The sequence below is a fragment of the Rattus rattus genome, chromosome 17, assembly GCF_011064425.1.
Source record: "Rattus rattus isolate New Zealand chromosome 17, Rrattus_CSIRO_v1, whole genome shotgun sequence".
Lineage (NCBI taxonomy): Eukaryota > Metazoa > Chordata > Mammalia > Rodentia > Muridae > Rattus > Rattus rattus.
Genome location: NC_046170.1, coordinates 14,063,004 through 14,084,173, shown reverse-complemented (window position 1 = coordinate 14,084,173; position 21,170 = coordinate 14,063,004). Strand labels below are relative to the sequence as shown.

At 39.4% G+C, this 21,170-nt stretch overlaps 1 protein-coding gene across 1 annotated transcript in view; it reads right to left on the bottom strand.

Annotated features, from left to right (window-relative positions):
* The window catches only part of Neto2 (neuropilin and tolloid like 2), a 55,720-nt gene that overhangs the window by 31,085 nt on the left and 3,465 nt on the right, over positions 1–21,170 (bottom strand). Inside the window, 3 exon segments of the mRNA XM_032887418.1 lie at positions 63–311; positions 919–1,059; positions 4,742–4,798. Of these exon segments, the coding sequence (XP_032743309.1) occupies positions 63–311; positions 919–1,059; positions 4,742–4,798 (447 nt within the window).

Sequence of the window (21,170 nt, the reverse complement as noted above, 5' to 3'; positions counted from 1 at the left end):
GATTCTAAAATCAGTGATATACTGGAAAGTAACTTATTTTTTAAAGATACTTAATTTGTTACCTGGGATGAATGAGTATTTGGCTCGAAATCCTAGTCCTTCAAGTTCTTCATCAGAACTAAATTTAATCCACATGAATCTTCCTGTTGACCTAATTAATGCAGGGCTTTTCATGCCACAGTAACGATCTATAAGAGGAGAGAAGCCAAATGGCCCATCTCGAACTTCCAAGTGATCAAACCGGCATTCAAATGATGGCTCTATATAATAGCGTTCATCAAAGGTCAGCTCTATCCGTTGACGAGGAGCAGCTGTAAACAAGAGTAAGCAAACAGGCAGGATGAAGGAGATACACGTGTGGGCACACAAGACAAACAAGTCAATCCTTTAGTGCTCCTCATCAGGGAATTACACTGGAAACTATGCACGTAAAAGCCACAATAAGACCCTTTCACAGGAATGCCATGTTGTAGAAGTACAGTAACATTTCCCTGTAGTATGTGACCTTTATTAAATTAGCTAAATATACTTGGCTGGCTGAAATTTAGAAGAGGTGAAAGGCTAATGACTGCTTACTTCACAAAAATAATGTAGCATACGTGGTGTATCATATATGATAGAGAAAAACGAAAGAGCTCATCAACATGAACAGAGGCCTAGTAAGATACACCAGTGAACTTACTTCCTTATTGGAGAAGCTTCCCATAGATTGTTACGCACTTGGTTGAAAACAATTAAAAATACCCATTAATATTTAACTATCATTTTGTTAATGTATTCAATATTTATAAATCTTTATAATCAAACGCAACATTCAATTTTTGTTCCAATTTGTTTAAACAGGGTATTTAGCTAACGCCTTCTGCTTTACAGAGAGGTAAAAGTTCATCTCACAAAAGAAAAAGATTTGTCAAATACCTTCCAAAATATAGATACACTCCTTGTTTGGCGGATAGGAGTCAGGATAATTTGGGGAAGCAAAATGACCTCCGTTGCTGGTTCGAACCCAAATGCCACACTGGGTTGCAGGAACGTGCTTGATTCCAATATTTTGTCCATCTTGAACAAAATTTCAAATATCATTATAGCAAAACATCACAGCCTTCTTTTCTTTCCCCACACTCTAAGACAACTGCCTCCTTTGCTGCACTTATAACTTCCTAAGAACCACGGCCAAACTGAGTGCAGCAGAAGGACGAGGAAGCTTTGTGCACTACACTTATCTTGAAAGCTTGATAGTAGAGGATGAGTGTGCCACCGAGTTTACATCCTCAGAAGCCAAATGGTGGAAGGGGAGGACCTGCGAGCTGTCCGCTGGCCTTCTCCCACACGTGCAGTAGCACATTTCTTTGGTGATGGTAAAGCAGGGTTAGTGGACTGAGGACAACCAGGTGCAGCTGAGGGTGAAAATGCAACTTGAAAAGCTGGAGGTTGGAAAATGTAACAAACTCAAGGACAGTCACAGTCCTAGGCTTCTCCAACTTGGTCTCTTGAAGTAACAGAGACTTGACAGGGAACAGATTTATTTTTGAGGATCCCAATATTTATCTAAAAAAGGGTTAATCATATAGATCAGAGAGTCCCAAACGTCAGTTCAAATCCAAGGTGAGAACCATGGTAAACACATCCTACCTATACCTACAGAACTCAAGATCAGTTGCAGTGCTCCTGTTAAAATATAATGTAAACACATATATAAGTGCATACATACAAGTTAAAATGTAAGTACATAAAAGGATAACTAGGAATTTGGAGAAAGCTTCTAGTATGAAAAATAGATTGGAAAAAATAGAATAAAGCAACCCCAGGTAAAGAGAGCCCATGCAATGAAATTAAAATAAACAATAAACATGCAAACCATCCATCAAGTTATCAACCAACCAATCAACCAGTAATAACAGGGTTTCATGTAACTTCCCCAGAGACAGGAAAGCAAATATATTCATAAAACAAAAAGTACTTTTTTATATTTTTGGTTGTGAGCCTAGCCTTTAACGGCTGAGCCATCTCTCCAGCCCAAAAAGTACTTTTTTAAAAGACAGGGTTTCTCTATATATCCTGGTTATCTTGGAACTTGCTTTGTAAACCAGGCTTTCCTCAAACTCACAGAGATCTGCCTGCCCCTGCCCCTGCCCCTGCCTCAAGTGCTGAGATTAGCCACCACCTGGCTAAGAAGCACATTCTTAAAAATAAAATTAATAGAACCAGGCTTCACCAAATAGAGAAAATGGAAAAACTTAGCAAGTTTAGGGCAGAGACAGGATGCCTGTGGGTATGTGTTAAGCTTTACTAAAATGTATCAGTGCCCTTCAATTGCTCATTTGGTTGCTTTCACACATCAAAAGAGCCGTGTTCACTGTTTCAGAGACTGGCTCATAGAGACTTAAATATTTTTGGCTCTTTCCAAAAAAAGTTTTGAAATTCTTAGTTTATGTAATAAAAATTGAGAAAGTCTCATCAGATTGGACAAAAATATGTGTGAAGCTATATAGAAATTAATTTCATATTTAATTCATTATTAAATTTCATAATAAACCCACCACTTTGTACAACAGTAATATGATGGTTTGAATATGCTTGGCCCATGGAATGCCACTATTGGGAGGTGTGGCCTTGTTGGAGTAGGTGTGTCACTGTGGGCGTGGGTTTTAAGACTCATCCTAACCACCTGGAAGCCAGTCTGTGTTTTTGGAACAAGATGTTGAACTCTCAGCTCCACCTGTGCTACGCCTGCCTGGATGCTGCCATGTTGATGATGTTCTGAACCTCTGAACCCGTAGGCCAGTCCTAATTAAATGTTGTCCTCATAAGGTTGCCTTGGTCATGGTGTCTGTTCACAGCGGTAAAACCCTAAGATAAGTAATAAAACCTAAGAAGGCTGTAAGTAAATAATATGGACTCCTAAAAGACATAATAGAGAAAGTAGAGGAAACTTAAAAATCAAACAAAACCAAAATATTCCTAAACCAAAAGACAAAATTCATACTGAAAAATTTTAATGAGTGGCTTAAATCCTGAGTGCAGAGTTTTACGTTTGTTTATTTATTCATAAGATTTATTTATTTATTGGTAAGATGGGTTTTGAAATGTTGTCCAGGCAAATCAGGCCAGCTTTGAATCTGTTAACCTCCTGCCTCAACCTCACATTTGGCATGGATTAAAGGCATGCACTACAAGGCCTAGTTTTGAATGCTGATTTGGCCTGAATCATGATGCAGTATATAGTCCAACAGAAAGAAAGGGAACACTTGAATGTGTAAAGGGGTGCACAGTGTAGTAAATGCGCCAATATCTCATGGTTCATGGTGAGAAACCAGTAGTTCATCTTTAAAACTGAAATGGCAAAAAAGCAGCAGCTATTTAAAGAATGTTATATAAAGATTCTGAAAATTAAATAAAAGTAGCTATTTGTGGGTTAAGATGGTTTAGAGCAGTGGGTCTCAACTTTTCTAATTCTGTGACCCTTTAGTACAGTTCCTCATGTTGTGGTGACCCCCAATCATAAAATTATTTTGATTGCTACTTCATAACTATAATTTTGCTACTGTTATGAATCATAAGGTAAATATTTTGGGAGACAGACGTTGCTAAAAGGCTCGGTCATGGAACACAAGTTGAAAACCACTGGTTTAGAGGGTAAAAGCTCATGCTTTGCAAGATGACAACATGGTTTCTGTCACCATAACTCAGGAAGCAGTAGGAGAGAATTCGCTCTCCAAAGCTGGTCGCTCCTACTGTGGCACACGTGTGTTCATCTTTTTCCACACAAAATAAAGACAAAGTTTAAAATACTTATTTTCATAAAGCAGGAAATAGGAAGAATAGAATGAAAAGCTGATTTTTTTCTAACTGTTTAATATACTTCAATTTTTATCATTTAAACATAACTTTGATGAATATAAGAAATAAAGTTGTACAGAAAATGCACTAAACTCTGACATTAAATTTGCTTCAAAAATCATCACACTATCAATGCAATGGATCAACTGGCTTTGAAGACTGTACTGACTTTACTTGTTCACACTTGAAGATACTTTCATTTTTCTTAGTGATAGAACTATGAATTTCATTTAATTTTTAGATGTAACTATCAATGTACTAAAAACTACCAGTGATGTTGGCTTTAAAAAAGTTTATCAGGGCAAGCTTTTTGTAGACGATTTAGTTAACTGTAGCTGATTTGGCTAAACTGATGTCCATTGGTTGACAGAAAGCTTTAGGTCACTCCAATACTCAAGAACAATGTGTTGGTTAGTATTTTTTGTCAACTAAGCTAGAGTCACGTGAGAGGGCACCTTGCCTGAAAAGAAGCAATGCTTTCCGAATGTGACCTGTAGGCCAGTCTATGGCCAGAATATGCTATATTCTATTTACTATTTCTTGACTGATGACTGATGTGGGAGGGCCTAGCCCACTGTGGGTAGGTTCATCCTGGGCAGTTAGTTCCGGGTGCTGTAAGAAAGCAGGCTGAGGAAGTCATGAGGCATAAGTCAGTAAAAAGTGTTCCTCCATAAGTCTCTGCTTCAGTCCTTGTTTCTAGGTTCCTGCTCCACCTGGTTCCTGTTCTGACTTCTTTTGATGAAAGACTACATTGGGAGACTGTAGGCCAAATAAATCCTTTCTTCTCCCAAGCTGTTTGTGGTCGTGGTATTGTATCACAGTAACAGACAAACTAAGAGGACTATGACACAGCACTGTTCAGACTGCCCTGCACATGTCATGTGCCACATGCACACTTTACCTTGGGTCTTTTGGGCCACAGCAATCCCTTCCACTACGAGCACTGTTATTAGCAACACTAAAGAAAGAACAGGAAAGAAGAGTTAAAAAGTTGAGTTGATATATTTTACTAAGTCTATAATGATAATGAAGATCTGATTACAATAAGACTAATAATAGGTAAAGTCAAATTTTTTAGATGGGTAGTGCTATGGAGGCCAAGCTAGCTTTGACCTCAAAGTCTTCCTTATCTTCCAAGTGCTAGATTATAAAAATGTGCCACCACACCTGGCTTAAAATCACCACTCCTTAGCCACATTCACTACTGAGTCTTTAAAATACTAAATGCTATATTCTTGGGTTGGTGAAATAGTTGGCTCATTGGGTAAAGGTGCTTGTCACTAAGCCTGATACCCTGAGTTTGATCCCTGAAATCTGTATGGTAGAAGGACTCCTGAAAGTTGTCCTTTGACTTCCCATGACTACCATGGTGGGAGTGTGTGAACATATGAACACATATGCACACACTCACATATTAACAATGCAAATAAATAAATAAATACATACATACATACATACATAAATGCTATATTCTATTTACTATTTGACCCCTAATACAACCAAAGAAAAGATATAACTGATTTTGTACTTGTTTACATAAATCAGAGTTACATGATGAGATTCTATTTTAAAACAAAACAAAACCCAAAACACTTCCCATCTTTATACTGGAACTAAATCAGAGGAACAGACCCTGACCTTAAAAATAACAACAAAATGAGAAGATCTATGATAAAAACAAAAACAAAACAAATTTCCAACCTCAAAACATTAGGAATTGAAGCAAAACAGCTACTTATGTCAATTATCCTGTCAGAGGAAGCTGTATCCTACAACGTATCATTCAGATAGACATAACTGGTCAAGAATTTTTGTTCCTGTTCTTTTCCTTACAAAATGATATGTATAAAATTTTCATGTTTTCAAATTCATAACTCATAGTTTTAAAGCTAGTGCCACAAAGCCAGTAGACAGGGTAAGAAATCAACAAATACGGACTGGAAAGGCGGTTGAGGGATTAAAAGTACATAATGCTCTTGTAGAGGGCTGGGGTTCAGTTGCCAGCAGCCACATGGTGCTCACAAACACCTGTAACTCCAGCTCCAGTGGATCCAATGCCCTCTTCTGGCTTCCAAGGATCCCAGGCACACACGTGGTGCACACACATACATACATGCAGGTAAAACATTCATACTTATGACATAAAAGCAATTAATCTTTTTTAAATTTTTTTTTAAGATTTATTTATTCATTTTGCATGAGTACACTGTAGCTGCCTTCAGACACACCAGAAGAGGGCATCGGATCCCATTACAGATGGTTGTGAGCCACCATGTGGTTGCTGGGAGTTGAACTGAGGACCTCTGGAAGAGCAGTCGGTGCTCTTAACCACTGAGCCATCTCTCCAGCCCCAGCAATTAATCTTTAAAAAAGACATTAATAACACAAGACAGGAAATCAATAGTACAATTATGACAAAAAGAAAAAACTGTCAGAAAATTAACAATGTAATAGGCAATAAACCCTCATATACATACATTTAAAAACAAATGGATCAGGGATAGCATATTAATCATAGAAATAAGTCCCAGATTTGTATGTATGTGTCCCTGTGTGTGTGAGTGAATAATTTTAATAAAATAGAGACAATATCTACACATTTTGTTAAAATATAAAATATACAAATGGAAAAAGCGGTTAGCTCATCAGCAATATGTATCAAAAGGGAAAAAGGAATTCGGTTTCATCAGTCTAAACAATGTAGATTTGGGGCTACAGTGAGTGCACAGAGGCTGAGAGCAGTTGCTGTTCTTTCAGAAGACCAGCGTTTGCAGCATTCAGCTACAGTGACTCAAAACTGCCTGCAATTACAGGGGATCTCACACTTTCTTACAGCTTCTTCAGACATCTGCACACACGTGACATACATATTCTGTCTCTCTTTCCATCTCGTATACACTCGTACACTAATAAATATTTAAATTAAAAGTAGATTAAATAAAAACAAAAGATATCATTAGAAAAAAAATTTAAGGCTAAAAGACAAACTTCCATCAAGTAATATGCAAACTGGGGAGACAGGGCCATTGGTATAAATTGTTAGTGTGATCCAAAGGAATGAAGAATCCAAAGGAATGGCTTATATAAGGTTACTGCCTAGGTTCTCAAGCTGGCTGGCCTTGTGTTCAATACTGACTGGTTGATAGCTAAAGTTTAAGGCTGGGTGTGATGGTGTACACCCATAACCCCAGTACTCAGGAGGTACAGACAGGTGGGTTTCTGTGAGTTCCATGCCAGCCTGGTTAACACAGTGAGTTCCAGGTCACTTAGGGCTACACAGTGAATTACAGGGCATCTAGGACTGCATAGTGAAACCCTATCTCAGAATCAAATCAAACCACCAAACACAACACAGTCAAATAGATCATCGTTTAGGTTTGTTTATCTTGGCAGCTGAAGTAGTAATGTGAGTAAGTAGAGGACCCCCGAAGTTCAGCTTGTGCTTTCCCATAAAAAAGTACATATGTGTCACCAACCAACCCTTCTGTAAACAAATTGTTATCAGACTTGATTTTTTTAAAAAAAGATTTATTTTATGTATGTGAGTACACTGTCGCTGTCTTCAGACACAACAGAAGAGGGCATCAGACTCCATTACAGATGGTTGTGAGTCACCATGTGTTTCTTAGTCAGAGTTCCTATTCCTGCACAAACATCATGACCAAGAAGCAAGTTGGGGAGGAAAGGGTTTATTCAGCTTACACTTCCACATTGCTGTTCACCATCAAAGGAAGTCAGGACTGGAACTCAAGCAAGTCAGGAAGCAGGAGCTGATGCAGAGGCCATGGAGGGATGTTACTTACTGGCTTGCCTCCCCTGGCTTGCTCAGCTTGCTCTCTTATAGAACCCAAGACTACCAGTCCAGGGATGGCACCACCCACAATGGGCTGGGTCCTCCACCCTTGATCATTAGTTGAGAAATGCCTTATAGCTGGGTCTCATGACCTCAACTGAGGCTTCTTTCTCTGTGGTAACTCCAGCTTGTGTCAAGTTGACACACAAAACTAGCCAGTACAATGTGGTTGCTGGGAATTGAACTCAGGACCTCTGGAAGAGGAGTGAGTGCTCTTAACCTCTGAGCCACAGACTTCATTTTTAATGGAGCCAGTCACATGGTACTCTTTTTGGAACCAATTGTCAGTGAGAGCATCTAGATATTTATGGGATCTCCAAGAACTCTTGGGTTAAGTGCATTTTGGCTTTTTGTTGAAATGAATTCAGAGTTTTAAAAGGTTTTAACATTATACTGAGTTTGGTTAGAGAGATTTTTGTAGCATCTGTTAAAACAGGTTATAGTGCTCTTAAAGAGAATGTCAAATGACATTCCTAGTATAAAGAGAATCGTTGGGAGTGGTAAGGGAAAATCCAAGAGGAGACTAGTGTCAGATAAGATACTCTTAGAGATTTAGCCAACTTTATAGGAGTTTGGAAGTTTCCAATTCAATCTGGCCCAAAGCATTCAGGTACAATCTGATGAGCTTGCAATAGCACAAACAGTGCCCTATGCGACAAGGACTGTTATTTAGGAGTGTATGAGCACAGAGGTCTAAGGAACTCTGGTGGGGCCTCATGGTCTTTGGCAGTGGAACTGGTGACTGTGTTAACAGCACAGAAGGGACCAGTGTGATGACCGGGGCAAAAGCACTTTCTGAATAATGCTAAGTTCAATTCCCAGAACAGACTCCTCCTTAGAAGTGTCCTCTGATCTCCAGATGTATGTTGTTGCACATGTATGCGCTCATTCACACACAATAAAAATAATTAAAAGCTTAGAAAAGGAAAAGTTTCCAATTATGTATTCATTCTAGGTAATATCAATTTCTAGCAAAGATCCTAGTATTCTTCCATGTCTAGCTCAACCACGAGGATGGTTTCCTCTTGGTAAATCATACCCTTAGGAATGCCCTCAGCTGTTATTATAATGAAGGGTTGGCATCAGGGTAATTACTCTGAAATAATTTTAAAATGCTGTCTTCACACTGTGTTATCTGGGTTGGGTATAGTAGTCTATTTGTAAGATGGATTTACATGGCCAGATATCCAAGAGGAGGTACCTCTAATTTCTAATTGCTAAGGCCTGTTTGGGTAGCACAAATGAAAACAATTCCAATAGAGACACAAAGCAGCCCTGACAAGTTTTCAAGGTTAAGATGACTTTCAGAAAGGGAGGTAAGAAGAAAAGAACACCAAGTCAGTGAGGAAGAAAACTTGGCAGTAATTTATGGGGTGAGGGTAGGTTTTCTAGCTGACCAGTACAAGTTGGAAGGTTCATGTTGGTAACAATGGAGTTTAACCTTTTTCTTTTTATTTAAAGAATTGCTCAAGATACAAATTTAAAGGCAGAAAAAAAGTTAAGGAAGAAATAGGGCTTCAGAACAGGATACTGTAGAACAGGCCTTGGTGAAGTTGTAGACAACAGAAAATTATTAGGCTACTCATACCAAAGGCTTCAGGTAGGAGTATACTAGTATATCCAATATTCCATTAAGTTTCTGTTCATGGCCAAGGCCTGGGAGTTAGATGATGGTAATTTGTTCAGGGCAGTAGGGATGTCTAGACTAGCCAGAGCAATAATGAAAATCACTATTAGATTTCAATGGCAGAGAAGTTGAATAGGGAAGACATAAGAATCAGAAAGTTGTTAGAGGTTATGATTCCCGCACGGTGGGTCAAACGAGCTGAGGTAGAGAAGACCTTTAGAGAAGTCTGTTACAAGACGATTAAAGAATTGGTATGGATGTCACTTTATATGATGAACAAAGAGACATTGGTGTTACAGTACTATGAAGAAAGAAAATAATATATCACAGGAAAATAGTGTAAAGAAAATCCACAAATTTCCAGCTAGATGCAAATTTATTTTGAAGTTGTACTGTTTTGGTGTTGGTTCTTTGGAGAAGCTGTTTTCTCAGATTGCCATCTTATTTCTTGTGGGATGTAGGCTTTTTTTTAAAAACTTGATTTTGGTACCAGTGGCAGGAGATGAGGTCCATTAACTGAGATTGAAAGGTTAGGAGACTGTTGTAAATGGTACAACCCTAGAAAATGAACCCTGCACCTGTCCTCTTTAGCTTCGCTGTACACAAATTGAAAAAGTCTCCATAGTGGGAAAGACTAGAGGAAACCTAACATCTTTTCTAATACACTCTCTATTAGAGGCTTTGGGATAAGAGCAGCTGAAGTACTATTTAACAAAGGTAGCAGTACACTTTGCCATCCTCTGCAGTAGTGCACATATCCTCTAATGAGCACAGGCTGGTAAGGTAAGGTAAGGTAATTTGTCTGACACTTAGATGTTAAGTGCATTGAGCAGACAGTAATGATTCCAAGGAGATAAAAATGTCTTCTTGTAGGAGTAGAGGGTTGAAGGGAACTGAGAGAAGGACATTGGGCAATGGCATACTAAATATCTCATGAATTCTTACCAGCTATGTCCTTCCATTGGTCTGTGCAACTTACTTAGATGAAGTAGGATGTTAGGAAATACCGGCAGGCTGATTTTACAATTTGAATAAATCGTCTAGTAATGAGTCCTTTCATCACTACAAAGTTCCTAGGGGATCCTTCTACTGAATAACATTTTCCATGGTTCTAGACTAGTGCTAAGGGAAAGCTTCAACTCAATGTGAAAACATGCCAGATGTAACCAATAAATCCTGTGAGGTGGTAAGGTGAATAAACTTCCTCAGATTTCACATGAACCCTTACAGTGGGAGATGACCCTGGAAGCATGATTTGGCTTTCCAGGGTTGAACTAGGGATATATTTACAAAAACAATACACTTAATGAGAGTAATGAGCAAGGCCTTTCAGTAATATTGCTTTTTCCTATTTGACCATTTTGTCAATATCCTAGGAAGTCAAGAAACAAAAGATATAAATTAATCATGCAGGATGGGATGCCAATTAAGATTTACCCAAAGATGTCACTTAAATGATGTTTCTTTACCCTCACCCCCATTTCTCACTCCTGGTCATGCAGAAAATAGCTTGATCCTTTATTAATTGGTGGCACAAACCTAAGGTCGGGGAGGACACCAGGCAGCTTACAGTCACTATGACATTGATATGCTTGTTTCTTGAAAGACTGCCATCTAAAGTTCATGTACTTTTGTTTTAATTTTGGAGTCTTAATGACACCCAAGGATATGGTCCTTACTTTCACTGGTTGTCCTAAGGAAGTAAAAATTCTGTCCTTACAGAGTATACTCAGGTTACCTGTATCTACTGACTGTATAAAGTTGCTATAATCAGTGAATGGAGCTCTATGTTGTAAATATTGTTTGGGGTTTTTTACCTCACCTTAGATCATTTAGTTCCCAAATAAAGAACACAAACCTTTACATTTATAAAAAGCCTTAAAGCATTAGAGATGAGAGATATCTATCTTCAATGCTAATTCCCTGTCAGTAACCCCGAGATGTCGCTTACCATGTTCTTCCAGGCCTGCTCCTATTCTATCAGGCTGGCCCTCACAGCCATGCACTAATGTTCTAACTACCCGATGGTGACTTCTTCCTTCTCATCTTGTCCTTCTCTCTTGCAGTCCCTGACTGAGACCCCAAGGAACCTTCATAACCACCACTCTCTTCTGCCCAGCCAGGCTGTAGGCATCTTTACTAACCAATCAGGGATAATTTGGAGGCAAAGTTTACACACAAAAGCTGGTATATGTGAGGATCTGCCCTTCTTGGGGGCAATCAGGTCTTGAGATACAGTAGCATTTGAATACACAGCAGACTCAAACCAACCCACTAGTGCTCAAGTCTTAGAAAGAAAAAGAATTGGATCCTAGTATCTTACGAAGGGAAACTATAGCTAATCTGATTTAATAATTACTACTGGATCATCAGAGATTAAAATATTTTGAAAACTAATTGTTGTAATATATGTACACATATGTAATATGTGATCCACAAAGGAGTTTCTTGTACATCTAGTCAGGGAGGAGAAAATGATCAGTTAAGGCAAAAAGGTCAGAAGGGACACCACAGTCTGAAAGAGGAAGCAGAACTTCAGAAGTGGGCACATACGAACATACTGTAACAAGTGATAATGAGATGAGTGGAGGAGGAAAAGAATTTCATATGTGGACTGCTAGCAGAAGTATTGGTATAGTGAGAATTGAAAATAGCTTAAATAGAGAGAGGAACACAGATGAAAGAAGACCCCATGATAACTATTCAGTGAGACAGCAACCTCACACAGACTGAGCAGACTTTGGGCCAGTAGGTCTAGCTGCTGTCTGTTCTAACTGAATGGTCTATTTCACCTTCTTAGAACTTAGGCAGGACTCTTAGTGCCTTTTCCATATGTAAATATGTGAAAAGGAGGGATGTAACTGGGATGCTAAAAAGTGAGGGTTAGTATCATTGTTCCCTGACATCCTTGAGGAACTGTTTTCCATTGTAGAACCACTGAATCGGATTAGGACAGGAATTTTTCAGTAAATTGCAGAGATTAGAACACCAAAGATAAATTTAGTGGCTAGTTGTGGAAGTAACTTGAAAGTTCTAAAAATCTCCAGAAATGTCTTTTAGTGCAGGGAAGAAGAGGAGAAGTTAAATGTCTTAAGGGTATTAAGGGTAAGATTCAGCTCCTTATGTATCAAGAGATAACTCCCAAATATGTAGAAGAATTTTAATGTAGCAACATGGGTGCTGTAATCACAACCACATTCTAGGTCTCAATGATCTGGCTGGAAAGCAGACACATCCTTAGTACATACCTTCAATCCTAAATAATGAAGGTAAATTTAGTTTGTAGAAGGAAGCCCATATACTTAAAAGTGTATCTAAATGAGTGGCAAAGTGATGAATCAGAGAACAATTTCACAGAATAGGATATGCCCAACTCTCATGAGAATAGAAAAGGAAAGAGAGGGAAGAAAAAGAGCAGTGCAGGAGAAAAAGGACACTGTTGTACCAGAACAATTTTAAAGAGCCAGGTTGTAGAGAGAGAGAACAAGCTAGACACAGGTGAAAACAAATGAAGCCAGGAGATTAGAACATATTGCCAAAGTTAGTATGAGACCAAGCAGAACAATTCAGTCAGAAGCTTTAAGAAGCCAGATTGAATCAGTCATTGTGAAGAGGAGTTTTGAGCCAAAATAGATGAATTGAACCAGCCAGCCAGAGATCAGAAAGAACTGGAAAGGGTGAGCTTATTCAGTAGTAAGTCTTAGAGGTGGAAAACATTCTAGGTTTAGATAAAGTTTTACAGAAGATAGAAGCTTCCAGAACTAGGCCTAGGTTATCAGACAAGGCTGTAAGTCTCGGAGACAATTGCTTCAGGCAGATCAAAGTTACTTATATCTTCTAGAAGACAGGCTTATGGCAGAAATTGAGGCTTCCAGTACAGACTTCTTGGTATGAGTCATGTAAAAACTGTTGTGGTTCAGGAGTTGCCTCACAAACCGCACAAACACCAATCTCAGTCAGATGGATAATTTATTGAGCATATGCCCCAGGACTGATTAATCAGAGCCTCACATCAGACTCAGGAGCTGACTGTGACACTGAATCAATATCCTATAGAGCTTTTTACGCCTGAGATCTATGAACATCTGTGCCAAGTTATTCCACCAATCAGGATTTAGGGATAAGGTATTTCCTTAAGTACATGTCTTTGTTGTATATTTATCCTGTTCCCATTGGTTAGGGTATTCAACTGTAGCAGGGGACTTGCCTTTCCTAATATTAATGTCTTAACTTGCCAACTAGGATGTCAGTTACCCACCAAGATTTCTCTTCCTGCCATGCAGGACATCAATTTCCAGGGAAGTCTTAGGAATTAAATTTTATTTGACTCCTACTCAAAATAGAAGTCTTATTCCAAATAGTTTCTTATATTGGTGCAGGTGTTTCTCTTATGTTGGGGTCCATCCCAGGGGATAGCTTATAAAAGCTAATATTGGGGGACTGGAGATGGCTCAGTGGTTAAGAGCACTGACTGCTCTTCCAGAGGTCCTGAGTTCAATTCTCAGCAACTACATGGTGGCTCACAACCATCTGTCATGGGATCCGATGCTCTCTTCTGGTGTCTGAAGACAGTGACAATGTACCCACATACATGAAATAAATAAATCTTTAAAAAAAAATTAAAAAAAAAAAGCTAATACTGAGGCTGGAGAGATGGCTCAGTGGTTAAGAACATTGACTGCTCTTCTGTAAGTCTTAAGTTCAAATCCCAGCAACCACATGGTGGTTCACAACCATCTGTAATGGGATCTGATGCCCTCTTCTGGTGTGTCTTAAGTACACAGCTACAGTGTACTCATATATAATAAATGAATAAATCTTTAAAAAAAGCAAATACCATAAAAGCTCATATACAGGTGTAGGAAGTGCTGCTGGGAGGTTGGTTCAGGTCCAAGCTTATTTTGGCTAACTGACTGCTGTTGTGATTGGTTTCCAAGAACACCAAAGCATAGAATATCCCAGTAACAACATTTGAGAAAGTTTTTTTTTTATTTTCCTTCCATTTTTTTTATTAAATTGGGTATTTCTTATTTACATTTCAAATGTTATTCCCTTTCTCGGTTTACACACACACACACACACACACACACACACACACACACACACACACACACACACATATGTGTGTGTGTCAAATGTGGAGCAGGCTCTGAATGGCCATTCCTTCAGTCTCTGCTCCAAACATTGCCTCCCTATTCCCTCCCTATGGATATTTTGTTCCCTTTTAAAGAAGGAGTGAAGCATCTGCATTTTGGTCATCCTTCTTGAGTTTCATGTGGTCTGTGCATCTTGGGTAATTTGAGCATTTGTGCTAATATCCACTTATCAATGAGTGCATATCAAGTGTGCTTTTCTGTGATTGGGTTACCTCACTCAGGATATTTTCCTAGTTCCATCCATTTGCCTATGAATTTCATGAAGTCATTGTTTTTGATAGCTGAGTAGTACCCCATTGTGTACCACATTTTCTGCATCCATTCCTCTGTTGAAGGGCATCTGGGTTCCTTCCAGCTTCTGGATATTATAAATAAGGTTGCTATGAACTTAGTGGAACATGTGTCTTTGTTGTATGTTGGAGCATCTTTTGGGTATATGCCCAGGAGAGGTACAGCTGGGTTGTCAGGTAGTACTATGTCTAATATTCTGAAGAACCTCCAGACTGATTTCCAGAGTGGTTATACCAGTTTGCAATCCCACCAACAATGGAGGAGTGTTCCTCTTTCTCCACATCCTCGACAGCATTTGCTGTTGTCTGAGTTTTTGATCTCAGCCATTGTGACTGGAGTGAGGTGAAATCTCAGGGTTGTTTTGATTTGTATTTCCTTGATAACTAAGGATGTTGAACATTTTTTTAGGTGCTTTTTGGCCATTGGATAATCCTCAGCTGAGAATGTTTTGTTTAGCTCCATACCCCATTTTTTTTTTAATAGGGTCATTTGGCTTTCTGGAGTCTAACTTCTTGAGTTCTTTGTATGTTTTGGATATTAGCCCTCTATCAGATGTAGGATTGGTAAAGATCTTTTCCCAATCTGTTGGGTGAGGTTTTGTCCTTAATGACAGTGTCTTTTGCCTTACAGAAGCTTTGTAGTTTTATGAGGTCCCATTTGTCGATTCTTGATCTTAGAGCATAAGCCATTGGTGTTTTGTTCAGGAAAATTTCCCCAGTGGCCAGGTATTCGAGACTCTTCCCCACTTTTTCTTCTATTAGTTTGAGTATATCTGGTTTTATGTGGAGGTTCTTGCTCCACTTGGACTCAAGCTTTGTACATGATGATAAGAATGGATCGATTTGCATTCTTCTACATGCTGACCTCCAGTTGAACCAGCACCATTTGTTGAAAATGCTAACTTTCTTCCATTGGATGGTTTTAGATCCTCTGTTAAAGAACAAGTGCCCATAGGTGTGTGGGTTCATTTCTGGGTCTTCAATTCTGTTCCACTGATCTATCTGCCTGTCTCTGTACCAATACCATACAGTTTTTATGACTATTGCTCTGTAATACTGCTTGAAGTCAGGGATGGTGATTTTCCCAAAAGTTCTTTCATTATTGAATACAGTTTTCACTATCCTGGGTTTTTTGCTATTCCAAATGAATTTCCAAATTGCCCTCTGTATCTCTATAAAGAATTGAGTAGGAATTTTGATGGGGATTGCATTGAATCTGTAGATTGCTTTTGGCAAAATGGCCATCTTTACAATATTAATCCTGCCAATCCATGAGCATGGAAGATCTTTCCATCTTCTGAGATCTTCCTCAATTTCTTTCTTCAGAGACTTGAAGTTCTTGTCATACAGATCTTTTACTTGCTTGGTTAAAGTCACATTGAGATATTTTATATTATTTGGGACTATTGTGAAGGGTGTCATTTCCCTAATTTTTTTCTCAGCCTGTTTATCCTTTGAGTAGAGGAAGGCTACTAATTTGTTTGAGTTAATTTTATACCCAGCCACTTTGCTGAAGTTGTTTATCAGGCTAAGTAGTTCTCTAGTGCAACTTTTGGGGTCACTTAAGTACACTATCATTTCATCTGCAAATAGTGATATTTTGATTTCTTCTCTTCCAACTTGTATCCCTTGACCTCCTTTCGCTGTCTGATTGCTCTGGCTAGGACTTCGAGTACTATATTGAATATGTAGGGAGAGAGTAGCAGCTTGGCTAGTCCCTGATTTTAGTGGGATTGCTTCAAGTTTCTCTTCATTTAGTTTGATGTTAGCTACTGGTTTGCTGTATATTGCTTTCACTATGTTTAGATATATGGGCCTTGAATTCCTGATCTTTCCAGGACTTTTATCATGAAGGGGTGTTGAATTTTGTCAAATGCTTTCTCAGCATCTAATGAAATGATCATGTGGTTTTTATCTTTGAGTTTGTTTACACAGTGGATTACATTGATGGATTTCCATATATTGAACCATCCCTGCATTCCTGGGATGAAGCCTACTTGATCATGATGGATGATTGTTTTGATGTGTTCTTGGATTTGGTTTGCAAGAATTTTATTGAGTAAGGGAAAGTGGCCTGAAGTTTTCTTTCTTTGTTGGGTCTTTGTGTGGTTTAGGTATACGAGTAATTGTGGCTTCATAGAAGCAATTTAGAAGTGCTCTATCTGTTTCAATTTTGTGGAATAGTTTGAACAGTATTGGTATGAGGTCTTCTATGAAGGTCTGATAGAATTCTGTACTAAACCCATCTGGTCCTGGACTCTTTTTGGTTGGGAGACTTTTAATGACTACTTCTATTTCTTTAGGAGTTATAGGTTTGTTTGTATGGTTTATCTGTTCCTGATTTAACTTTGATACCTGGTATTTGTCTAGAAAACAGTCCATTTCCTCCAGATTTTCCAGTTTTGTTGAATATAAGCTTTTGTAGTATGATCTGATGATTTTTTGAGTTTCCTCAGATTCTGTTGTTATGTCTCCCTTTTCATTTCTGATTTTGTTAATTTGGACATACTCTCTGTGCCCTCTGGTTAGTGTGGTTAAGGGTTTATCTATCTTGTTGATATTCTCAAAGAATCAGCTTTTGGTTCTGTTGATTCTTTCTATGGTCCTTTTTGTTTCTACTTGGTTTATTTCGGCCCTGAGTTTGATTATTTCCTGCCTTCTACTCCTTTTGGGCATATTTGCTTCTTTTTGTTCTAGAGCTTTTAGGTGTGCTGTCAAGCTGCTGATATATGCTCCCTCCTGTTTCTTTCTGCAGGCACTCATAGCTATGACTTTTCCTCTTAGCACAGCTTTCATTGTGTCCTATAAATTTGGGTACGTTGTACCTTTCATTTTCATTAAATTCTAAGACGTCTTTAATTTCTTTCTTTATTTCTTCCTTGATCAGGTTATCATTGAGTAGAGCATTGTTCAACTTCCATGAATATGTGCATGTTCTTTCCTTATTGTTATTGAAGACCACTGTTAGTCTGTGGTGGTCTGATAGGATGCATGGGATTATTTCTATCTTTCTGTATCTGCTGAGAACTGTTTTCTGACCAATTATATGGTCAATTTTGGAGAAAGTACCATGAGGTGGTGAGAAGAAGGTATATCCTTTTGTTTTAGGATAGAATGTTTTATAAATATCTGTTAAGTCCATTTGGTGCATAACTTCTGTTAGTCTGTCTGTGTCTCTGTTTAATTTCTGTTTCCATGATCCGTCCATTGATGAGAGTGGGGTGTCAAAATCTCCTACTATTATTGTGTGAGGTGCAATGTGTGCTTTGAGCTTTAGTAAGGTTTCTTTTATGTATGTAGGTGCCCTTGACTTGGAGCACACATATTTAGGATTGAGAGTTCATCTTGGTGAATTTTTCCTTTGATGAATATGAAGTGTCCTTCCTTATCTTTTTTGATGACTTTTGGTTTAAAGTCTATTTTATTTGATATTAGAATGGCTACTCCAGTTTGCTTCTTCAGACCATTTGATTTGAAAGTGGTTTCCAGCCTTTTAGTCTGAGGTAGTGTCTGTCTTTGTCTCTGAGGTGTGTTTCCTGTAGGCAGCAAAATGCTCGGTCATCTTTACCTACTATTATCCTTTGATTTGATCTTCTCATCGTAGGAGCTTTTTCTGTTTTACATTATCTTTGATAGTTGTATTGATGTTTTCTATGGTATCTTCTGCTCCTGAGATTCTCTCTTCTATCTCTTGTATTCTGTTGGTGATGCTTGCGTCTATTACTCCTAATGTCTTCCCTAGGTTTTCTATCTCTAGGGTTTTCTCCCTTTGTGCTTTCTTTATTGTTTCTATTTCCATTTTTAACTCGTTGATGGGTTTGTTCATTTCCTTCTCCTGTTTGGTTATTTTTTCCAGTAGTTCTTTAAGGAATTTTTGTGTTTCCTCTTTAAGGGCTTCTACTTGTTTACTTGTGTTGCCCTGTAATTCCTTAAGGGAGTTATTTATGACCTTCTTAAAATCCTTCATCATGTGAAAATGTGATTTTAAATCTAGATCTTGCTTTTCAGGTGTGTTTGGATATCCAGTGTTTGCTTTGGTGGGAGAACTGGGTTCTGATGATGCCAAATAGTCTTGGTTTCTGTTGCTTGGGTTCCTGTGCTTACCTTTCGCCACCAGGTTGTTTCTGGTGTTAGCTGTTCTTGCTGTTTCTAATGGTGGCTTGACCTTCCTGTGGGCCTGTGTGCCAGCAGTCCTGTAGACCTGTTTTCCTGTTTTCTTTCAGCCAGTTATGGGAACAGAGTGTTCTGCTCTCAGGGGTGTAGTTGCTCCTGGCAGCTGGCTTTCAGCTCTCTGTGAGGGCAGCAACCAGAAGGAAGGGTCCTGCCCCTACTGCTCCTAGGTCCCTTTGTGTAGGGGACACAGGTGGTGGTGCTAGGCGTTTTCCTCCTGAGCTGGTCATGTGAGCAGAGAGTAGTCTCCTCTGGGTTCTCAGGGGTGCCTGCACCTCTCAGGGTCTATGGATGCAGGGAGCTGTTTAACTGGTTCAGTTCAGATCTGGGCGCAGATTTGGACTACGGAGCTCCTGCAGCTGACTGCTCCTATATTCCTGTGTCCAGAGGCACTATGCAGTTTCCTCTTGGGCCAGGGATGTGAGCAAAGATGGGTAGAAGTGGCAGTCTGTCCTGCCCTGCAGTCTCAGGATTGCCTGCACTTCTGGGTGATCAGCTCTCTCTCCCATGGGATTTGGGAGCAGGGATCTGAGGGCCAGGATCAGAGCAGTTCGGGCCACAGCAAGAAACCAGAAGTGCATGGTCCCAGAGGACTTCTGCCTTTGTGTGTCCTGAGTCCACTAGGCAGGTCACTTGGAGCAGAAAATTTTACCTTACTTCTGCTCTCAGGCCTGGAGTCACTCCTATCGGCTGGCTTTCAGCTCTTAGTGAGGGCTGCAGCTGAAAGGAAGGGTCCTGCCCCTACTGCTCCTAGGTCCCTGAACACTGAGGAAGTTTTCTTATGACATTAGAAACAGCACAGAAATGGCAGGCTAGACAGGTAATAGTTACCTAGGCCTTAACATTCCACCCAGGCCTTAACAAAACCAGATTATCCTAATAGTGAGGAAATCTGAACCATATTAGAAGGGTATATTCGCCAAGTCAGCTTAAATTATTTAAAAGAATTTGGTAGAGTATTGGGGTAATCTTCAAATTGTCTCTGTATTTTCAATTATTCATTTGTACCAGCAGAGAATTAAGTGCTGGCAGGATTTTTCTGAAGGCAAACAGAAGACTGGCTTCCAGGAAGCTAGGACAAGGGTCTTAAAACCCACACTTAAAATGATACACCTACTCCAACAAGGCTGCACCTAATCATGCCACTCCCTGGACTGAGCACATGCAAACCATCACATTCCATTCCCTGGCCCCCATAGGCTTATTCAAACATATGAGTCTATGGGGGCTGTACCTAACCATAGCATAATAAAAATACATTCAGTCCAACTTCCAAAGTCCCCAGAGTCTACAGCAGTCTCAACAATGTTAAAAGTTCAAAGTCTCTTCTGAGATTCATCCAATCACTTAATTGCAATCCCCAAAGCAAGACAGGAAACCAACTGGGCAAACTCCAAACTCTTCATCTCCATGTCTGAGGTCAAAGCAGACTTCAAATCTCCAACTTCTTTTTATCTTTATAGACTCCAACAAACTTCTTTCTCCTTGGTCGGCTCTACTCTATTAGCAGCTTTACTCTGCAGATATCCCATGTCTCTGGCCTCTTTAGCATCTTAGGCTCCAAGGCAACTTCAACATTACAGCTTCTTGTTCCAGTGTCTGAGATTCACACATGATCTTCTGGGCTCCTCCAAAGGCCTTGCATTACTTCCCCAACTCTGCCTCCACTCTGCTGCTGCTGCTTCTGTTCTTGGGGCTATTCCATTGTACTATCATCTCCAGTATGCTGGAGTCTTCTACTGCAACTAGGCTTCACCAATAGCCTCTCATAGGCTCTCTTCATGGTGCCATGCCTCAAATTCTTTCCATGATCCCTTCAGTTCTGGGCCATCAACTGCAACTGAGGCTGTACCTTCACCAATGGCCTTCCATGGCCTCTCACAGTGGCAAGCCTCAGCTGCAATTCAGGGGCCCTTCATGACTTCAAAACCAGTGACTCTTACACATTACTAAATACAACTGCAGCACGAGGTACAACCTTTTCTATCTCTGGAACACAGCTTCTTTGTGCTGTCAGAAAACACTTCCCAGAAGATTTCACCTGTGATGCTGGTCTCTTCTTACTGCTAACTCTGAGCTCTAGCTAACCAGCATCAATTGTCCCAGTAGTCTCTTTCTCCTCTTGACTATAAAGTCAGAGCCAAATGGCCAAAGCTGCTGAGTTTTGCTGTTTGCTGGGGCTAGAACACATTTTTATCAGCTTTATATTTTCCAATTCCTTCACTGTCTAAGCT